General features: G+C 45.6%; 1 protein-coding gene across 1 annotated transcript; it reads left to right on the top strand.

The window, feature by feature from the left end:
* The first annotated feature begins 336 nt into the window (after window positions 1–336).
* On the top strand, window positions 337–18,752 carry gas6 (growth arrest-specific 6). Its single transcript, XM_036540667.1, has 15 exons — window positions 337–772; window positions 1,102–1,262; window positions 5,231–5,255; window positions 6,292–6,354; window positions 8,686–8,808; window positions 10,080–10,199; window positions 10,375–10,500; window positions 11,262–11,383; window positions 11,781–11,899; window positions 12,227–12,416; window positions 15,642–15,806; window positions 16,709–16,877; window positions 17,039–17,181; window positions 17,801–18,008; window positions 18,179–18,752. Exons 1-15 carry the CDS (start codon window positions 700–702, stop codon window positions 18,328–18,330), a joined length of 1,959 nt encoding a protein of 652 aa, XP_036396560.1. The 5' UTR covers window positions 337–699; the 3' UTR covers window positions 18,331–18,752.

The following is an 18,752-nucleotide window of genomic DNA, read 5'->3' as shown; positions in this document are numbered from 1 at the left end:
TGGTAATGCTGTTTGTTAACTTAAACAGCTTGTTTGTTGGTGATTCTTAAGCTGTTCCCCGTGCAAATTGACTGAGGAAAGCCGTCGCCTTGTTCAATGCAGGAGATGGTCTACTTGATGGACATTAAATCTGCAGCTGAGCCTTCAGCTGGATCAAATTGATGAGGTCGGCACCTTTTGGATCTCATCAAGAAACCACAAGTAAAAGGTAAACCTTAAGCACTGCATAATTTGAATTATGCAGAAGTTCAGAACGGGCATCGATGCTTTACGTCAGTCGCGGCAAGTTTGCAGGATCATTACAGCAGGGCGGTGCCACAATGAAAGAACGTTCAAACTGGATGCAGTATGTCACCTTACTTCACGTCATTTTCCGGAGGTGAAAAAACAATCCAGCCTGGAAGTGGGCTGAGTTAGCAGTTCGCTTGCAGCTCCGCTCCGCTTGAAGTCCGCAGTGTTCTGGACAATTTCTTTACACGCGACAAACATGAGGGCACACTAAGAGGGATAGGACGGCGCCGCAGTGTTTGTTGTGGGATGTAGCTAGCTTGCTCGTTGGTCTGAAAAAAGCGCTGAGCTGAATGTAGCGGGATACTCCCCCGCGGGGCAGTGAATGTTCTCACTGTCTCTACGACTACGGTTTGACTGCTACGTACAGCTGAAAGAGGAAAACTTTCCCGATCTGACGCAGAAACAAACATGCCGCCAACCCAGGCTGAGTTTCTGTCGGGATCTCTCCTATTCCTGCTCCTCGTCTCCTGGTCTTCACAGTGTATGTACCCTTTATATGGCATAGCATTAATTTCTTTTATTAGACTTACTTTGATGCATTGTAGATCTGTGCATCCACGGTGGTTTGGTAGCTATCGGTGCATAGCTAGCAAGCTAGATATTTTAATAACTGAAGATTAATGTGGTAATTATTTAATGCACATTCAGTCAAGCACATTTCCATGAATGCTTTGTTTTTTCTGGCTGCATAATCGAGGACGGCGACTATCAAAACAAAGCTAGCAAGCTAGCTAACACTGTATTTCTACTTGCAGGCGTGCTAGTGTACTCATCTCAAATAGGTTTTGGGTATTTATTTATTTTTTTTAGTCTCGTTGTCTCCAGAAGAGGCTAACCAGTTCTTGAAGAGACAGAAGCGAGCGTACCAAGTTTTTGAAGAAACAAAGCAAGGGCATTTGGAGCGCGAGTGTGTCGAGGAGATATGCAGCAAAGAAGAAGCTCGGGAAGTGTTCGAGAACGACCCCGAAACGGTAAGTACACGCGCTGCATGCAGTGTTGCTACTGTCCGGCTAGAGAGGATACGCTGTATCCAACTATCATCTCACACGGATATTTCCCAGAGATTACGCGCCTGGCTGCAGCACTTACCAAACAACCTACTGTTCCCGTTACTGTTACATGTGCACTGTCAGTAGGGACTTATCGGCCCAGTCTGCTTTGATTCGCGCGCGGTGACCTTTCGCACGAATTGATGTCTGTCACGGAGATTTAATGATCCCCGCCCCGTCTCGTTCTTATGCCCTAGTAAATTCATTACACAGGACAGCAGCTAATTAAATTGACACCATTGTTCTGCAATCTGCAGATATAAATATGTTGCTATAAATTGACAGCAGGTCTCTGTAACAGCTATTTCAGACTAAATTGGTATGGGGTGAGATATGATACCACTAACCACAGTTCTACTATTTGTAAAAACTTGTAACTGTGCCTGTTTTGTCTGTTTTTGTAAGGCTGTGGATTATTGAGTAATTGACTGTGATCGCCAGTTCCCATAAACCTGAACCTCCCTGCATTTCCCCTGCAGATGTTCCTGAGGTCATCAGCGTTGTCACGCCATTCTGTTTTCTGTATGTGTGTAAGAGCACATTGAACAGTAGGGTTGGATATACATCTATGCTGAGTTTGATCTCCTTGATTTCATAGTTTCTTCAGTGGGAACTGAGCCAATTTAGTTGAATGTGGTGTGTCAGACAATGGCCTGAACCTAGTTGGGAGAGACTTTTAGAAAGAAAGTCTAAGGGTGACCTAGTGGCTCTGAGAGGCTCCACAGTTCATTTTGTCCCCAGGCTGACAGCCCTCTGTTTCACCTCTCCAGACACCTGTATGCCTGTGTTCTGGACCATTGCACAGGCTCATGAGGGAAAAAAAAGGGGCCCACTTTTCCTCTCCTCTTCGCATATACTTGTACTGATTGAGATCGGGTTTTAATGAATAGTGGACACCCTGTTAAATTGGATGGTACACTGGGTCTGAACTTATCCTGATCTCTGTGGTGTGAACCTGAAGTTCTGTCCTGTGGACCTCAGTCCATCATAGGCCAATCTAACAATGAGTGCCGAGTCGCTGGACGGTGGGCACCATTATTAAAGTCTTTGGTGTGATACTGCAAAGGTTTGAACAAGGCATAAAACCATATGCACAGAGTCCTGTGTCAGGGACAACATACTGACCCCAGATGAATTGGGCGCCTGATTATGTAAATGCTGCACTTCCATATTCCTGGCGAGGGTGTTTTCGAATGGGCTGCTTATAGTAAGAGGATGAATGGAGTGGATCTGAGTGGCGTGGCCCTGACTGAGGGGATTGGAGTGTGCTTTTAATCGCAGATCATTTCCGCTCAGCCGCTTTTTAAAATCTGATGCACGCATGTATAACCATGTGAATGTAGAGGTCAGCTCTTGGCACCCCCGTGTGCATGCGGGCGTGTTTGTGTCTGCCACAGGAGGCGGGGCTGGCCATCCTACAAATTGTGCTTGTGGTTGTGGTTGTGTCAGTGAGATCGTCTCTCGGGGGTGGGGCTGGCCACTTCACGCTGTCTGTGTGCAATGCAGGGAATTCATTGTGACAGCATGGTGGCTGTCATTTTAATATTCAAATCCAGTCCGACTTCTGAATCAAGGACTGAACTGACAAGGGCTAGGTTAGCCCAGCTGTCAGAGGACAGCCAAACCCTGTGCAAGCTGGCAGAGGTGGGTTTGCGTGCTACAGGCTCACCGAGGAGAGAACTTTTGCTGCATTCAGAGGAATTATTCATCACAGAGGCACACGACTGACTGCAGAGCACCAGAGCTGCAGTCACTGCAGAGGGAAACTTGCTCATAATAGAGTAAAATGCAGATACTGCAGAGGGAAAGTTGCTCGTGGCTGAGTTGCCTGCAGATACTGCAGAAGGGAAAGTTGCTCATAACTAAGTTGCCTGCAGATACTGCAGAGGGGAAAGTTGCTCATAACTAAGTTGCCTGCAGATACGGCAGAGGGAAAGTTGCTCATAATAGAGTAAAATGCAAAGACTGCAGTGGGTAAGTTCCTCATGTAACTAAGGAACCTCCAGAAGGAATGTTGCTCATAGCTGTTTTTTGCCCATACCAATAAATTGCTGAGGTCATGGAGAAAAGGAGAGCTTAGAGGAAACACTTGGAAAAAATCCAGACAATGTCCCGGGGGTGTGAAAGCAGTGGTGTTTTTACAGAGAACTATGTGTTAATGCATGGGATTACTCCAGTCATCCTTGCAGCCTGCCTGAGGTCTGAGTTGCTGATTAGCTATGTCCTCTCCAGGGGGTTAGAGGCAAAAACAGGGTCACAGAGGGGAGGAGGGTAATAAGGAACATAATAGAAGAATAGAAGAATACCATATTCAGTCCCCCATCATCGTACCTGGGGTACACTATTCCCCCCTCAGTGTACCCTGGGTACACTATTCCCCACCTCACTGTACCCAGTGCATACTATTCCCATTGGCTCTTTCTCTGTTCAACACATGTACCACTCCCCTGTTCCCCATAGAGAACAACCCCTCCTTTCACTCTCTCGCTCTCCGGCTCAGGGATTTGGATCTGCTATATGCAGATGGGTCAATGCTTTGATTTCTTGTGGGCCTGGGGGCTAAAGCAGAACCAATTAAAAATTTAATGCACACACACAAATGTTATATTGCAAAACTGAGAAGTGCTGATGTATTTGATTGTGCTTGCTGGCCACAGTCTGAGCATCGATAGGGAAGTGTCATTACTCCATACTTTGTAATCTGTGCGTGGGTGAGTTTTGGTTTACTCTGGTGATTTTAAACCTGTTTCTTGCACAACAAACCTGTTTGTTCGCATAACAAAGTGTTAATTCATATTCAGGCTCTTTCAGTCTGGCCACCTAATAATCCCATAAAAAGTAATTGGATAATTAATCCCTTCCCTCTCCATCTCACCTGATGTGTGGTGAGCACCCAGGTCAGTGCTACACATTAGTAGTAGTTGAGGTGAGCCCAAGCCCTTCAATGTAAAATGTTATATAAATGTAATCCATTATTATTATTGGCTGGTGTTGGGCGGCAGAATGGGGCACATTGGAAAGTTCACACCCAGCGTGGCCCCTCGGTAATAACCCAGCAGCATGGAACTTTTAAGCATGAAGCCGGACTTGGAGCCTGCCGTAGTACATAATGCAGCCTTTAGCTGCGCAGGCCTTCAAAGCAGAGCCTTTTGCTGAACTGGGTCACTGTGCTGGTTTGTGGAAAAACTTAAGGAAAGGAAATGTGTTGTTGTTTGCCGAACCGTTGGCGGTGCTCCTCGCTCTCGTCATGGCCCTCCTGCCACACCCTTATTATTTCGACTTCCCCTCTCACACTCCCTCATTCATTTCATTTCCAGTGTACACTCAGTATTTCTGCTTCCCGTCTTAACTCTCCCTGATTAATTTTTCTCCCTCAGTTAATTACTCCTCTTCTAACGGGCCCTCTTTAATTTTCCCTCCCTTCTAACACATTCTCATTACTTCCCCTCTCTGTCCCTCTTCTAAAACCCTTCCCCTCTCTCAGGGCACATGCCATTCTGTTTGTGGTCACCTCATTGTGATGCCAATCACAACCATTTGCAGTTGCTGTCAGATCCTCCTGGCAATAATGCTGCTTTTGTCTTAAAAAGATTTGATATATTGTACCAAAGTGCTAACTGTTTTCCTTTTGTGCCTGTTGTGTCTCTACCCCCCTCTGCCTGTAAAAATTACATTACATTACATTACATTACAACAGACTGCAGTGCCCCTGGTACCTTTATATCCTGTAAACCAGACAGTGGGGAAACCCCTTAAATTTCTCTGGATTTTAGGGTTTCGCACTGCAGTAGAAGTCAGAACAATACAGATGGGGCTCACAGTGCCATTTATATCAGCACCGTACTGTTGATTCTCACGGTGCATCTCATTCTTTTCTCCCTTCCATGCAGGAGTACTTCTACCCAAAGTATTTAGGTAAGTCTGGTTTTTGTGGTCTTTGTCTATTGTCCTCTGTCCTTCAGTCATTGCATATTCTGCGGTGACTATTCAAGCTGGGAAAAAAACAGTGGTGACTCTCCACACAGTGTTCTGGTCTTTGATATTATGTCCACAATTTGTATCTGCTCGGGTGATGGATGTGTTGCACATAAAGCTCACATCTGTGTGCCAGGCAGAGAGAGGCGGGGTGCACCGGACAGACGCGAATTTCAGAGAGAGACAGGATGTATTTGAGGTGGATTTTCCACCAGCCGCGATGACCTACCCAGCAGATACGGGGCGGAATAAAAAATAGACTCTCTTTTTTTCCTTACATTATCTTTAGCGGCACTGGGCTATGGGAGGATGTCAGATTTCTGTCCATTGTCCACCCTGCCTCTGTCGCGGTGGTTAACAGCTTGCAACCTGTGTGACTGATTGCTAGCCTGAAATAATTGCTCCTGGTGACTTTGCTATTCGCAAAGCAGAAAAACATTGTCTGGAATATTGGATAATTGGCACTGCCCTGTTCTTGTAATTTGTCATTTTCATTTACTTGGGAGAATAAAATGAAATCGAAAGCTCTCCCTCCTTCTCCCACGCAGCAAACTATGTCTCCGTCTGGCTAGACATGTTCAGTGTTTGCTTTAAAAATAATATCTGTTTGTGAGAGATCCCACGATTTACTTGCTGTTGTGCCAGGCTGATTCCTCCATTGTTGGGCTCCATGAGCACGGCAACATTTGCCAAAGGCAATGTGTTCATGTCCCGGCCACATTGAGTGCTAGGTAGCTAGCTGGACTGACCTGCTTTTCACTCCACCTCACCTACAGTTGGCAGTGAGTGCTGTGCATGCCTTGCTAGCGTGGATGCCCCCTAACTGGAACTGAATGAGGCTAATGGAGAGGAGCTGTTAGAGAGAGAGCGCTTCTGCTTGATGTGAGCGTCAGTGAGTGGTGGGGTTAAAGGGAGCTGCAGCTGTGTCTCTGGATTGACAGTGCTCTCCACTCTCTTCTCTGCAACGTGGTACCAGTGTGTCTGGAGAAGTTTGGAGATGCCGAGAAGAAGAGACAGGACCTAATCACGTGTGTCCACAGTGAGTTTCCTCCCCCTGTCTCTTTGCCCCCCCCCCCCCACTCCAGAAGTTTGCTTTGTAAGTCAAAATTAAATTGCACTTAAATATACAGGCTTTATCTTTCTCTCACAACAATAGAACTTAAAAACACCCAAGTATTAATTTATTGATCTTACAGATTTGATATCTGGATAAAGTGTCATTAAAAATACTGTAAAAAAAAAACCTGAATGATTATAATTGGAAAAGACTTTCCTTTCTGCAGCATGGTTCCTCAGTGTTCTATAGGCAGTGACAAGCTGGGATGTGCTAGCCAACTAGAGGGGCTTTTTTGGCCATCTCCCAGGAAGATATTTATTTTTTCATTTGTTCTACTAATTATTTTCTTGGTTGGGGTGGGTTTGGGATGATTGCTTTCTTCAGTGGCCTTTTCCCTACTTTCTCTCTCAGTCTCCTGTGTTCTTGTCCTATTTCTCTCTGGCTTCCACCTCCTTTTTACCCCCCTCTCCTCCCCTCTCCCTCGCTCCCTGTCTTTGTACAGTGAGTTAGCTCTCGGGTTTATAAATAGCAGTATGGGTAGCACACTGTTCCCTGATGAGCTGCACTGCAGTACCTCTCCGCTGCAGAGAAACTTAGTCACTGAAGAACTTGCTCTGAGAAACCAAGAAACATTGTGAGAAACTCGGAGACTGTGAGGAGCAGAGAGATGCCCTCCCAGACTGTTAGAAAAGGAGTAGGAAACTGGCACCACTCCTTTGCTGAAGGTTACTACCACAAGCAATATTTTTGGTGTCAGTGCTTGTCAAAGTTGTGGCATTTATATATTTGCTGTAGAAGTCACCAAGCAACACAAAAGAAATTGAACCATGCAGATGTGAAAAAAGTTGTTTGGTGACAGTGGTATAGTAAATGCCTTTGACTATAATGGAATGGAGACATATTTTTAATCCAGGGAAAATTTTGTGTTGGTGTGCAAGGTATGTGGCTGATGCAACAACATTACATCTAGTTCCACCCCTGGTTTACTTGTAACCAGGCCAGCACCAGCGTCCTACATGGGCCAGGGAACTTGGTCCCAGAATAGTGGAGATAAGGGGGTGAGAAGGACCATGAGAAAGGCAAAGGATGTGGGGGGGTGAAACCAAGTGGGAGAGAAACAGAGAGAGCCTTATGCTCAAAGGACCCTATCTTGGATAAACTCCAGTAGTTAGCTTTTATGAAGGGGACAAATAATGTATAGTGGCCTCTGAGCCGCTCTGTCCCTATCCATGAGAAGTAGGTAAACAAGCCCAGCTAGCTATTCCCGCTGTTCATTCTGCAGGTCTGACTGGAGTAGACAATGTTTTGCTGTGTGCAGCATGTTCTGTTCGCGTTGTGGACGTTTTCCTGTAAAGCCTGTGACTCATGTAACAGACAGGAGGCCCCGGCTTGATTCAGACCCCAGAGAGACAGGGGTGCTGTGCTTCAGTGCGGCTCAATCTGCAGAAAATTCCAGATTCCAGACAAGCCGCTACTTGAACCTCATCAGCCTGATCGCTATCAGGGAATCTGCCTGCCCCCCGTCCTTCTGTCTCCCCTCACTGTTTACCCCCTCTCTGACACTTCCTTATGTGTACCTTTCGTCCTTTCCTTTTGCCCCCCTCCCCCCTTTACTCTTACTCTTACTCTTTCTCTCGCTCTCTCTCTCTCTCTCCTTCCCTCATATCCTGCAGAGCTGCTCTCTAGCATGCCCAGGCTTGTCCGGTTAGGAAACGTTAAAAGCTGTTACAGTGCATGCAGAACGCTGCCGATCCACACGGGAACTATGAGTCTACATAGCACAGCACCACGAGCGAAGGGGGGTTTGAAATGTCAGTATTACAGGCCAGTGACTGTGGGGAACAGCGTCAGTATTATACAGAAACTGTTCACCCAGGCAGTGTCAGCACATATCAGCTGTGAAAAAACACCTCAGCAGAACCACAGACAGACTGTTTGCAGTGAGGGACACTTCACCATAAGGGCATGCATTTCCCCCTCCCATCTATTGGCTGCCTAGATGTGTGTCTTGTCTTGTGATGAAGAACAGGTTACAGTAAGGCACTAGTACAGAGGAGTAGCTTCTAATACTGTTGACTCCTTATATGGCCGTTTGCTTGTGTTGCACTCTGCCTCACTTGTAAGTCGCGTTGGATAAAAGCGTCTGCCAAATGAATAAATGCAAAGGGAATAGAGATCCGATCTGTAGCTTTCACGGCGAGTCCTTTCGGAGCAGGGGAAGCGTGGTGAGGGGAGTGGTGTTAGGATCACGGCTGTTTGTTCCTGCTTGAGGCGTTGGTCCCTTGAGCTCCCCTCTTCCTCTGTGTCACTCAGACATTCCGGACCAGTGCTCCTCCTCGCCCTGCAACCCCAGAGGGATGGTGCGCTGTGAGGACAAGAAGGGGGACTTCATGTGCCACTGCTTCACAGGCTGGACTGGCACCAGGTGTGAGAAAGGTACTGTCACGCCTGTCACTTACTTGTACGTACCTGTGAAAAGCACCGTCACACCTGTTAGATAGTCACTCCCTTATACGCCCGAGGCAGCCGCTGCATTGCAGAAATTCCACCGCAAGGGAAAGGGACAGGGAAGAGGGAATGCCCTCCTGACGTGACCTCCTTTTGTGATGATTGTCTTCCGTGGCCCCACAGTGACCTCATTTCACACGGCCTCTTGCGTCACTGTGACTGTACCCACGGTGCGGCGCTGAGCGTGCTGAAGTGGCTGTGCGGTGCTGTGCGCGCTGCACCGGTGAGAAGAGGAGCTCAGAGTGATTCAGCTCTGCAGTGTGTCTGACGCTGCAATCTGCAGAGCGTGCCCAGTAACGATGCTCGTGATTGAGCTCTGCAGTGCCTGCGTTTCTGGCATGTAGAGTGGAAGTGGCCGTTGCGCCAGCAACCTCCGTGTTTCCACGGTGACTCACCCCATCACCTAATCACCTTGGCAATCATGAGGGAGTGTCAAATGCGGCATAAAGAGGCTTTCAACTCAGAGAGACCCTTATTATAATTTATTGTTGTTTCACCGAAAAAATAAAACGTTACACAACATAATTAAATATTTGAAGAATTCACATTTTTATTATGCAAAATATATAGCTTGAATCTATCTTGAATGTTGAACAAAAGCCCCAATGCTGATGAACAGGGTGTTATTACAGAGCATTTCCATATTGTGTGTGCTTGATTAGCACATGCATCAGTGGGATGGTCTCTGGAGATACAGTATTTTTGAATGAATAAAGTGATTAATGCCGGTACAAGACTGGGCACAAATGACACAGGGACAGTAGTTTATTCCACTCTTTCCAAACAGCTGTGTGCAGCTGTGTGAGCCGGCTCACCCAGCACATGTTGTTTTGGATGAGGGGAAATGTGCTTTCCATACACATCAAAGCATTTTGCCGCCATTGCCTTTGGCATCATGGTAATAGTCATACTGACGTTCAGGTCTTTGATTATTTCTGCCTGTCATGGCTCTCTTCCTGAATGTGTTTCTAGCCTTGTGACTACAAGCGCCAGTGTTGCCATTGACTTTTATGACAAAACTGGATTGCGTTAGATTTTGTTTGTCAAATGCTGAGCCTCAAATTAATCTCAAATGTTCCCACCAGACTGAGAAAAGACACCCTTTAACCAGCACTTCAGAGTGCTTGAGCTGTGGATCGTCTGCTATTTCCCCCCTGAGAGGTTGGTTTGTTTACATCTTGTGACTCTCTGATTGGCAGATATCAACGAGTGTAACAAAAAGAATGGCGGTTGTGACCACGAGTGCAACAACACAATGGGAAGCTACCGGTGTTCCTGTTGGCCTGGTTACCAGTTACTCGACCGGCACGTGTGCATTGGTAAGATACTCTTGACTCACCAGGCCCCTGCACACATATCGGGGTGCTGGTGTTTTGGTTACCCAGATGTAGTTAGTGGCTTAAATAAATGTGTGGATGGGCATAGAAGATTGGGTAGTCTTTTGCTTGCAGTGGACAGTTAGGACTCATTTCTGTGTACCTCTCTGTGTTCCAGATGTGGACGAGTGTCGGGATATCCCAGGGGTGTGTGGGACAGCACGCTGTGAGAATCTCCTGGGGTCATACCAGTGTCTGTGTGAGGAGGGCTATGTGTATGACAACGTGACCAAGTCCTGCCTTGGTGAGCATAAACACACATACACACATACACAGCTCGTGCAGACAGACACACGTCCTCACACACACCACATACATACACAGATGTGTGCACACCTACGCACCAGATTCGCATACAGATACACACATGCACGTGCACACATATATACACACACACACACACACACACACACACACACACACAAACACACACAGACTCGCACACACACCACCTACGTACACAGACACACCCAGCAGCTTACACGTATATATACACACATTAACACTTACACCACACACATGGACTGAACTTTAGTCATATGGTTGTCCTGGATCCGGTCAGATTTTGTGATGGCACCATCCTGCAATGAGAGGAGGGCTAGAGTAATGGAAAGCCCAGCCATCCAAATCTTTTATTTGTGTAACAAGTTAGTGCCTGCGTGTTTTTCTGGACAGAGTCACAGGAATGCTGGAGCCCATTGGGGATTTTTTTCTCTTCCAGGAATTCACATTTCTACAGCTGTAGCTAAGCATCAGTGCTGACAGCAGAGCCTATGTTGTTACAGAGATGTAGTGCATTTCCTGTAAATCATTAGTCTTTTTTCTAAACCACGTGTTCCACTAAACTATTAGTGTTTTTTGCACAGGGCCTGAGGCATCCATGTGTTTTTATGTTCATGTACTTCCAGTTCACTGCTGACTGTGTGTTCTGATTTACTGCTGAGGGGTGAAATGGCTGTAGTGATGTCTTTGTTAACCCACCCCCCCCCCCCCCCCCCCCCACAGACGTGGATGAGTGTGAGGCACGGGTGTGTGCAGAGGAGTGTGTGAACACTCCCGGGAGTTTCCGCTGCTTCTGCGACGGGAGACGAGGCATGAAGCTGGCGCCAGACATGAGGCAGTGTGAGGTAACAGGGCACCCCCCTGGCCCCCAAACTGTGCTGTGCCCCCAACAGCCCTAAAACATGCTGTGCACCACATACCTCATGTATGCTGTATCCCTCAACCACAAAACCTGCTTTAGACCTTCACCCCCCCCAAACCTGCTCTGTGCCAGCAACCCCTAAAATGTTATATCCCTAAAGTTGCTCTAACTCCATACCCCCCAATCATGCTGTTTGCCACAACCCCCAGATTTGCTATTCTCATTCATCCAGCTGACTTATAACTGTGGTGCTGCACACTCCTGCATCTTGCCTTTCATCGCAACATTTTGGAACTGAGCAATACTGAACAGTAACAGCTACAAAAAAGCCAGAAGCTGTGGGTTATAGCCTTCCCCTCCATGTGTGTCTTTCCCTCCAGCCTATAGCGCTCCCCACGCCTCCCAGCATGAGAAGGAACTCCCGATCCCTCTACCTGGGCCGCATGTTCAGCGGCGTTCCTGTGGTCCGACTGCGCTTCCGCAGAAAAGTCCAAACCGGGTGAGTGCCAGAACTCTGCACGGCTCATTACGACTTCATTATTACTCACAATAACCACAGTAATTTCATCGGATATCCAAGTGCTTTACAGAGACTCACATTTAGCTCTTACCCTGGAGAAGGACAGCTGTCAAAGCACAAATTTCAAGCATTTAAGCGTAATTCTTTAGATCAAAATGTCTCTGAATACATATTTCCCATTATCTTAATCAGGTGTGACCAAACTTTTGACTGGTACTGTACATCAAGTTCTTTGGAGAGACAACAATATTAACATGCTCCCTAGCATTATTGACATCATCTTCATAACCCGAGACTCTTTCTTAGTTTCACCGCAGAGTTTGAGCTCAGGACCTTTGACCCGGAAGGGGTCATATTCTTTGCCGGGGGCCACCTGAACAGCTCTTGGATCGTTCTGGCAGTGCATCACGGGAAGCTGGAGCTGCAGCTGAAGTACGGGCCAGTGAGCCGGGTGACCAGCAGCGGACCGGAAGTCAACGATGGACAGTGGCACAGGGTGAGAGGGGAAGTCAATCAAACTTTGTTTCTTACAGCACTTCTAATGGAATAATTGCCACAAAGTGCACTGCACAGAAACGGCGTGGGTCAGAAAGAGTTGTGATGCTTCGCCGTCTGAGAAGATGTTGCCGAGGGCGGTCGTGTTAGAGGCAATGAAGTCCATTCAGCGTCAGGGTACATGCGGAGGAACACGTAGCCCACCAAGTCGTGACTCAGAGCAGGGCTGTGACAGATTTACAATATCATATTTCAGCCCACACCAAGGTGATGTGTAGGAGCCTCAGCAGCAGTTAAACTATGGCAGCACAGCCATAGATAAAAATAATGCACAGTATGGGGAAGCGGGTATTTGAATGTAAGAATGGCTAAAGATGACAGCTGATGCTAAGGTGGGTTATTCATTATATCTGGGGTCCTGTCACAGAAAGCACTCCCACTTGTTTTAACATTTCAAAGTTTGGGGATGAGCAGGTAGCCAGCTGCCCAAGACCCTAAGAGTCTAGTGGGATTAGATGGAATTATGAGTCTACACAGGTACAATGGAGTTGCTTCATTCTGTGCTTTGGAAGTAAAGCATTAGCATTCTGGTTAATTGGAGAGTGGACAAAATACATTTTGGACTGCCAAAGCCAAGGCAGTGCAGTACTCCATGGAGACTAAAGGCAGGCATGAGTTTTTCTGCATTGTTGACGGATCAAGTGCAGCTACATTTTTCAGTGTTTCAATTTGTGAAAAAAGCCATTCTTAATTAAGATTCTAGAAAGAGACCGGGGTATAACGCTACGTTAAAATTTCTAATCTTTAAAAAGCCATGTGTATGTAGGACTGCTATAGTACAGAGCAGCTAAGGACAAAAAATTGTTTAATCAGAATGTTGTAGCAGAAAATGCAGTCATACAATGTCTTATGTCTAACTGTGCATTTTGTCTCACCACTGCTGGAGCTTGCTCTTGTTTTATTGATATGTGGTGTGATTCCTTTGCACAGCATAAATCATGATTGTGGATGACCCTTCCAGTTTGTAATACATAGGAAGAAAAGCTGAGGTCCTGCAATGGAACCTGTGGGACACCATTTTTCACTCACAGTGAAAATTATTTTGGGAAACACACAGTGTTTCCCAAATCTGGTGCTGGGAGCACACCTGGCATCTGATTTTCATTCCAGTTTAGCTCTTAATTTTGTTAGTGTTGTTAATTAATTATAAATCTAGATTGACATCACTTAAGAAGTAGGCATCTTCTGTTAGTTCTTTGCAACAATATGTGTTGTTGGATATCTGAAGAGAATGATACAAATAAATGTGTTCCTATTCCTATTCTGTTGAGCCCCTTAAACAAATTAAGAACACAAACATATTTAAATGTTGTTGATTAAGAGTTATTAGCTATTTAGCATGACCAAGAAAAATTCACTGAACTAAGTAAGAGTATGTGAAATGGCTGCCTTGAATTTTATAGGAGGCTGATATTGACATATTAAGACAAACACACCTACATCAGCACATTTCTCTCATACATAATTTATAAATAAAGATCAGTGTTCAATTCACTGCACAGGCAAACTTAATAAATTGAGCGCTCAGCTGGAATGAAAACCAGCACACACTTAGCACCAGGATCTCAAGTCCCGCAAGCCCAGGGTGTGAATGTAATTAACTAGAGGAAGCAAAGAAAACCTAATCTGTAAAAACTCAGGTATGTATGATGGGTATGATTTGCATCACAAGGGTACATTCACCACTAAGCCAGGAATTCATGATCATTGGTGTCAGATTCTGCATTTACTGTCCAAAAGGACCCAACAAGAAACGTATCTGTAATCACAGGACAGGCAAAAGTTGTAAACGATATTCTCAAGACCAGTGTCTGCACTATGACCTTGATAAAAGCCTGATTAGGATATTTCACAAATATCATGAGAGCTCAAATAAGAGATGAATTGTGCAGGGTTGCTCTTCGAAAGAAAGGTACGATTAGGAATGTGTCTGTAAAAATTAGTTATTTTATACAACTATGTATTTGTTTTGAGTAAGGGCTCGTTGACAAAGGAGTCTTGCACTAACTACATCCAAAATGCAGTCACACAAAGCAGATAGTTTCGTGGACGTGTCATGCAAATGGGACCCAACAAATTCACAGAAAAATACATTAATTAAAATTCATAAAGAATTCATGAAGCTTCATGAAGAATTCAGGAGAGCAGAATTCTAAAGATTGTCCTAGTCTAGCAGAGGTTGTGATGGTGTTATAAAATGGTGTCTAACATGGGTTGCATTCTGATGTCATCTGTGTTTTATCCATGATATGAATAAATTCCCTGCTCAAAAGTGCTTGGTTGTTGAAAAGGATTTATCTGATTGCTTATTTGGTGCTTTGTTCAAGAGGTGTTTTGGAATGTCTATATTTGTGTCATTAAGCCTAGAAATGTAAGATGCCCGTGCGGAAAAGAGATGCCATGAAGAAGTTGGTGTCTCTCCACTTCACTCCAATCTGGGGCATGTCTAAGTAGACATGTTTGCTTATTGTGGAATGGTGCAATCGTTTTATGGCTAATGTTGTTACTTTAAATGAGGCCAGCTGTGTCAAGAACATTTTGCATACTTACATTGTAATCGCTGACAAGTAGGCCTGCTTTGCCAAAAACAGCAGTGATGTTGTGTTCGTCTCCCGGTATTTTCTTGGCCTTTTCAAGGGGCACTGAAAAGGCAGGGAAGGTTTGAGTCTGTTGAACTCTTGAATCTTTTTTTTTTTACTTTTGTGCCTAAGTAAGGCAATTTTGACACAAATCAATCATAATTTGTTTTGTTTCCAGTCCTCTAAAACCTGACTGAAAGTCGTACCTGTTTTATCTGCACCACTGTGTTTAGACATTTTTAATACACCTTTTGTACAGGGCAGCAGTGTAGCATAGTAGTTAAGGAGCAGGACTCATAACCGGTTGCCAGTCGAATTCCCTGCTGGGGCACTGCTGCTGTACCCTTGGGCAAGGGTTGCCTCAGTAAATATCCAGCCAATTAGGGCTGGTAAGTAAAAAAAAATACTGGAAGAAACCTAATGCCACATGCCAGGGATAGCTGTTATTGTGCTAAAAGTAGCTATTCATTGTATCGCGATGGCTATACCGCCCAGCTCTACAGCCAATGAAGGTGAACTGTCTTAAATGAGAACATGCCTTAACTTTAACATGCATCCTTAAAGCTACTTCTCTGGTTGTCCCTCAGATCTCAGTGGAGGAACAGGGGCGGAGCCTTGTCATTAAGATTGACAGGGAGGCGGTGATGAAAATTGCAGTGAATGGGGACCTCTTCACTCTGAAGAAGGGGATGCATGAGCTCAACCTAACCGTGGGTGGGGTCCCCTTCAGGGAGGGGGGGCTTCTCAGCCAGGTGAGTTTTCCTGCTGTGATTACCTATGTGTAACCCAGATTTCCCCTGAATGATCCTCCAGCACCACCAGGGTACAAACAAGCTCTTAGAAAACAATCTCTCATTTGTCAGAGTGCCTCCATGTACATCCTCCAGCCTGTCGTATTTTGTGGTGTCCAGAGGCAAGGTTAAGCAGGTGGGATACTCTGTAGTCCCTTTTAAGAGTTCCAGCCAAGCCACGCTTTCCAGGAGAGGGCTCAACATTCAGAATCAAGCCTACAGCGATAACTTTGCATGAACCGGCCCTATAGTAATTGAACTGTAGTAAATGGTCTTACAGTAATAGCATTACATTGACTACCTCTACAGTAATGACTAATTTAAGTGTAATTTAAGAGTAAGTGCCCCTGTAGTACTGATGCTTGTAATGGATGGCAGTGCAGTGGTTCAGAAGCTGAGCCTGTTGGCCAGTGTTTGCAGGCTCAGTTTTCAGTCGGGATACTGCTTGAGCAATGTGCTTAGCTTGCATAGCTACAGTAAATATCTAAATGCATGAATGGTTAAATGTTATGCGAGTTATCTTATAGTAATGATAGTGGCGCCTACAGAGAAATATAAAACAACTGCTGAATGGTAAGTGTTTCTCTTTGGTAACGGCCCTCACAATAATTACTCTGACTTAGGAATAAAGTCCAGAGGCCCAGAGTAAGAAACTACATGTTTTTCCACCCAGGAAAGTGTTACAGGGGACAATTACTCTGTTACTGTGGTGAGATGACCCAACACTCTCACAGTCTCACATGCAAACGCATTCTGTCTTAATCACGTTGTGTGAGTGAGCCAGGTCATTTTCCTTGTGTTTTCCGTGAGTAAGATGGATCGCCATGGGAACATGGTGTAACGCTGTAACCCCGCCCCCGCAGGTGAACCCTCGTCTGGACGGCTGCTTGCGTGAGTGGCGCTGGCTCACTGGTGAGGACACCTCCATCCAGGAGACCATCCGATCCAACGAGAAGATGCAGTGCTTCTCCAGCGAGGCGCGTGGCTCCTTCTACCCCGGCAGCGGATTTGCCCTCTTCAAGCTCAGCCACAGTGCGTGCACTACAGTACCTGAAGCTTGCCTCTGTCAGGCGGTCATCATGTGTGCATCTGTATGTCTGTCTGTGTGCCTCTCTGTCTGTCTGTCTGTCTGTGTCTGCTGCTCAGCCAGCAAGTGGTTCTGAGGTGCTCAGTGCATGTATCTATCTCTGCAGGTGATTCTCAGGTGATCAGTCTTCAGCTGAGCTTGCGTCCCGTCTCCAGTCTCGGGGTATTATTTGCCCTTGTCTGTCAGGATAGCGTCCCTCTGTCTGTCTCCCTTTCCGACTACCATCCTGGGAGGAAATTGCAGCAAGAGGTGAGATTTCAACTACCCGGAGTTTGTATGTTTTGGACAGACGTGTGGTACTAAAATTGAAGTAAAAACTGTAACGTATTTAAGGACTGGCGGTAAGTGGAAATTAATCTCACTTGTAAGTCGCTTTGGATAAAAGTGTCTGCCAAATATATAAATGTAAGTGTAATTTAATTTCCAATAACATAACTTTTTCAACAATCATACTGATAGCTATATTTATATATAACATTTAACTGACCTTATTTTTTAAATGAGTGTGAAACCACAAGCAGTATCTGTGGATTGTTTGCCTTTCTTGTTCATTTAAATGTATTTAGCCCAGTGTTTCAGTCTATTTATCCAATAACCCAAAAATCTGATAACCCCTTTTCTTTTCCTTTTACATAAAGCCTTTTTTACATACATAAAAATATAAAGTGGTAGACAATTTTTCTAATTATCACAAATCTGAAAATGACTTAAATATAATGGTTCAAAGCAATGCCCATCATAAATAATGAAAACAGGTACAAACTGGCTGTGTATTGTCAGGTATTGTAACTGTCATTCTGTTGTATGTTCAGACGTGTGAGTGTATGTATGCACACGGTACTAACTTAATATCATTGTCATTGTGCAGTATGTCCTAGTGTCAATGGGTGATGAGGTGGTGGCCAGCATCCCAACCTCCCTGTGTGACTCAGAGACACATCTGGTGAATGTGACAATCATAGGAAACCTGACCCTGTTGGAGGTGGATGGGCAAACAGGCCAAAGCGAGCTGGGTCAAAACTATGCTGTCCCAGACCTGTTATCCCCAGCCAGCACCTTCCTCGGAGGCCTACCAGGTGAGTCAGTGGGGCCGCCCTCCCCTGTCCTCCCGACTGACCCAGGAGCAGTTTCAGCTTTCTTCATGCACTTCTTAGCTGATGTGATCTGGGATCACTTATTGGAAGTACCTACAGTAGGAGCTCTCCTGCAGTATGATGCTGCTTGTGACACCTCTTTTCCCTCTCAGATGTGCCCCTGGTGTCCACCCCGGTTTCCGCGTTCTACATGGGCTGCATGGAGGTTACTCTCAATGGCCAGCTGCTGGACCTGGATGAGGCATTCTACAAGCACAATGACATCCGATCGAAGTCCTGCCCTCTGGTGGGCCCGGTCCAGTAACATCCACTCCATCAAATCATGTCTCCGAAATCAAAACGTAAACCCTGCTGTTCTCTCCCAAATCCCCAAAGCACTCAACTCCATTCAGGCCCTCCTCCCCTCAGACTCCTGTGTCCTAACCCCACCCCCCTGCCCCTCACCCCCTCCCCCTCACTGAGGTATGTATTTACATCAGGTACAGGACAACACGCTCTTATGCTGAGGTACATGGGTGTATGTATTTATGTTAGAGAAACAGAGCACTGTGCAGTTTCACACAAGCTACTGAGAGGAGTCTGCTGTAATATACTGTAAATGTAAATACTTGACTATTCAGTGCTTTTTAGCAAACCTTACCTTTTGAGTTATCCTGGCCACTTCTAGCATTAAACATTGAAAAGTACAGTATTCCACACTAACCAAAACTGCAGTATTCCACGCTA

This window comes from Megalops cyprinoides, chromosome 11 (genome assembly GCF_013368585.1).
Source record: "Megalops cyprinoides isolate fMegCyp1 chromosome 11, fMegCyp1.pri, whole genome shotgun sequence".
Classification (NCBI taxonomy): domain Eukaryota; kingdom Metazoa; phylum Chordata; class Actinopteri; order Elopiformes; family Megalopidae; genus Megalops; species Megalops cyprinoides.
The sequence above is the reverse complement of the archived record's forward strand: the minus strand, read 5'-3'. Positions and strand labels throughout refer to the sequence as shown.

Excerpts from the sequence above, each read along its gene's own strand:
- gas6 (XM_036540667.1), top strand. The coding sequence starts at position 700 with ATGCCGCCAACCCAGGCTGAGTTTCTGTCGGGATCTCTCCTATTCCTG. Across the intron at positions 10,501-11,261 it reads CGTGACCAAGTCCTGCCTTG|ACGTGGATGAGTGTGAGGCA; the intron begins GTGAGCATAAAC and ends CCCCCCCCACAG. Across the intron at positions 17,182-17,800 it reads GGAGGAAATTGCAGCAAGAG|TATGTCCTAGTGTCAATGGG; the intron begins GTGAGATTTCAA and ends GTCATTGTGCAG.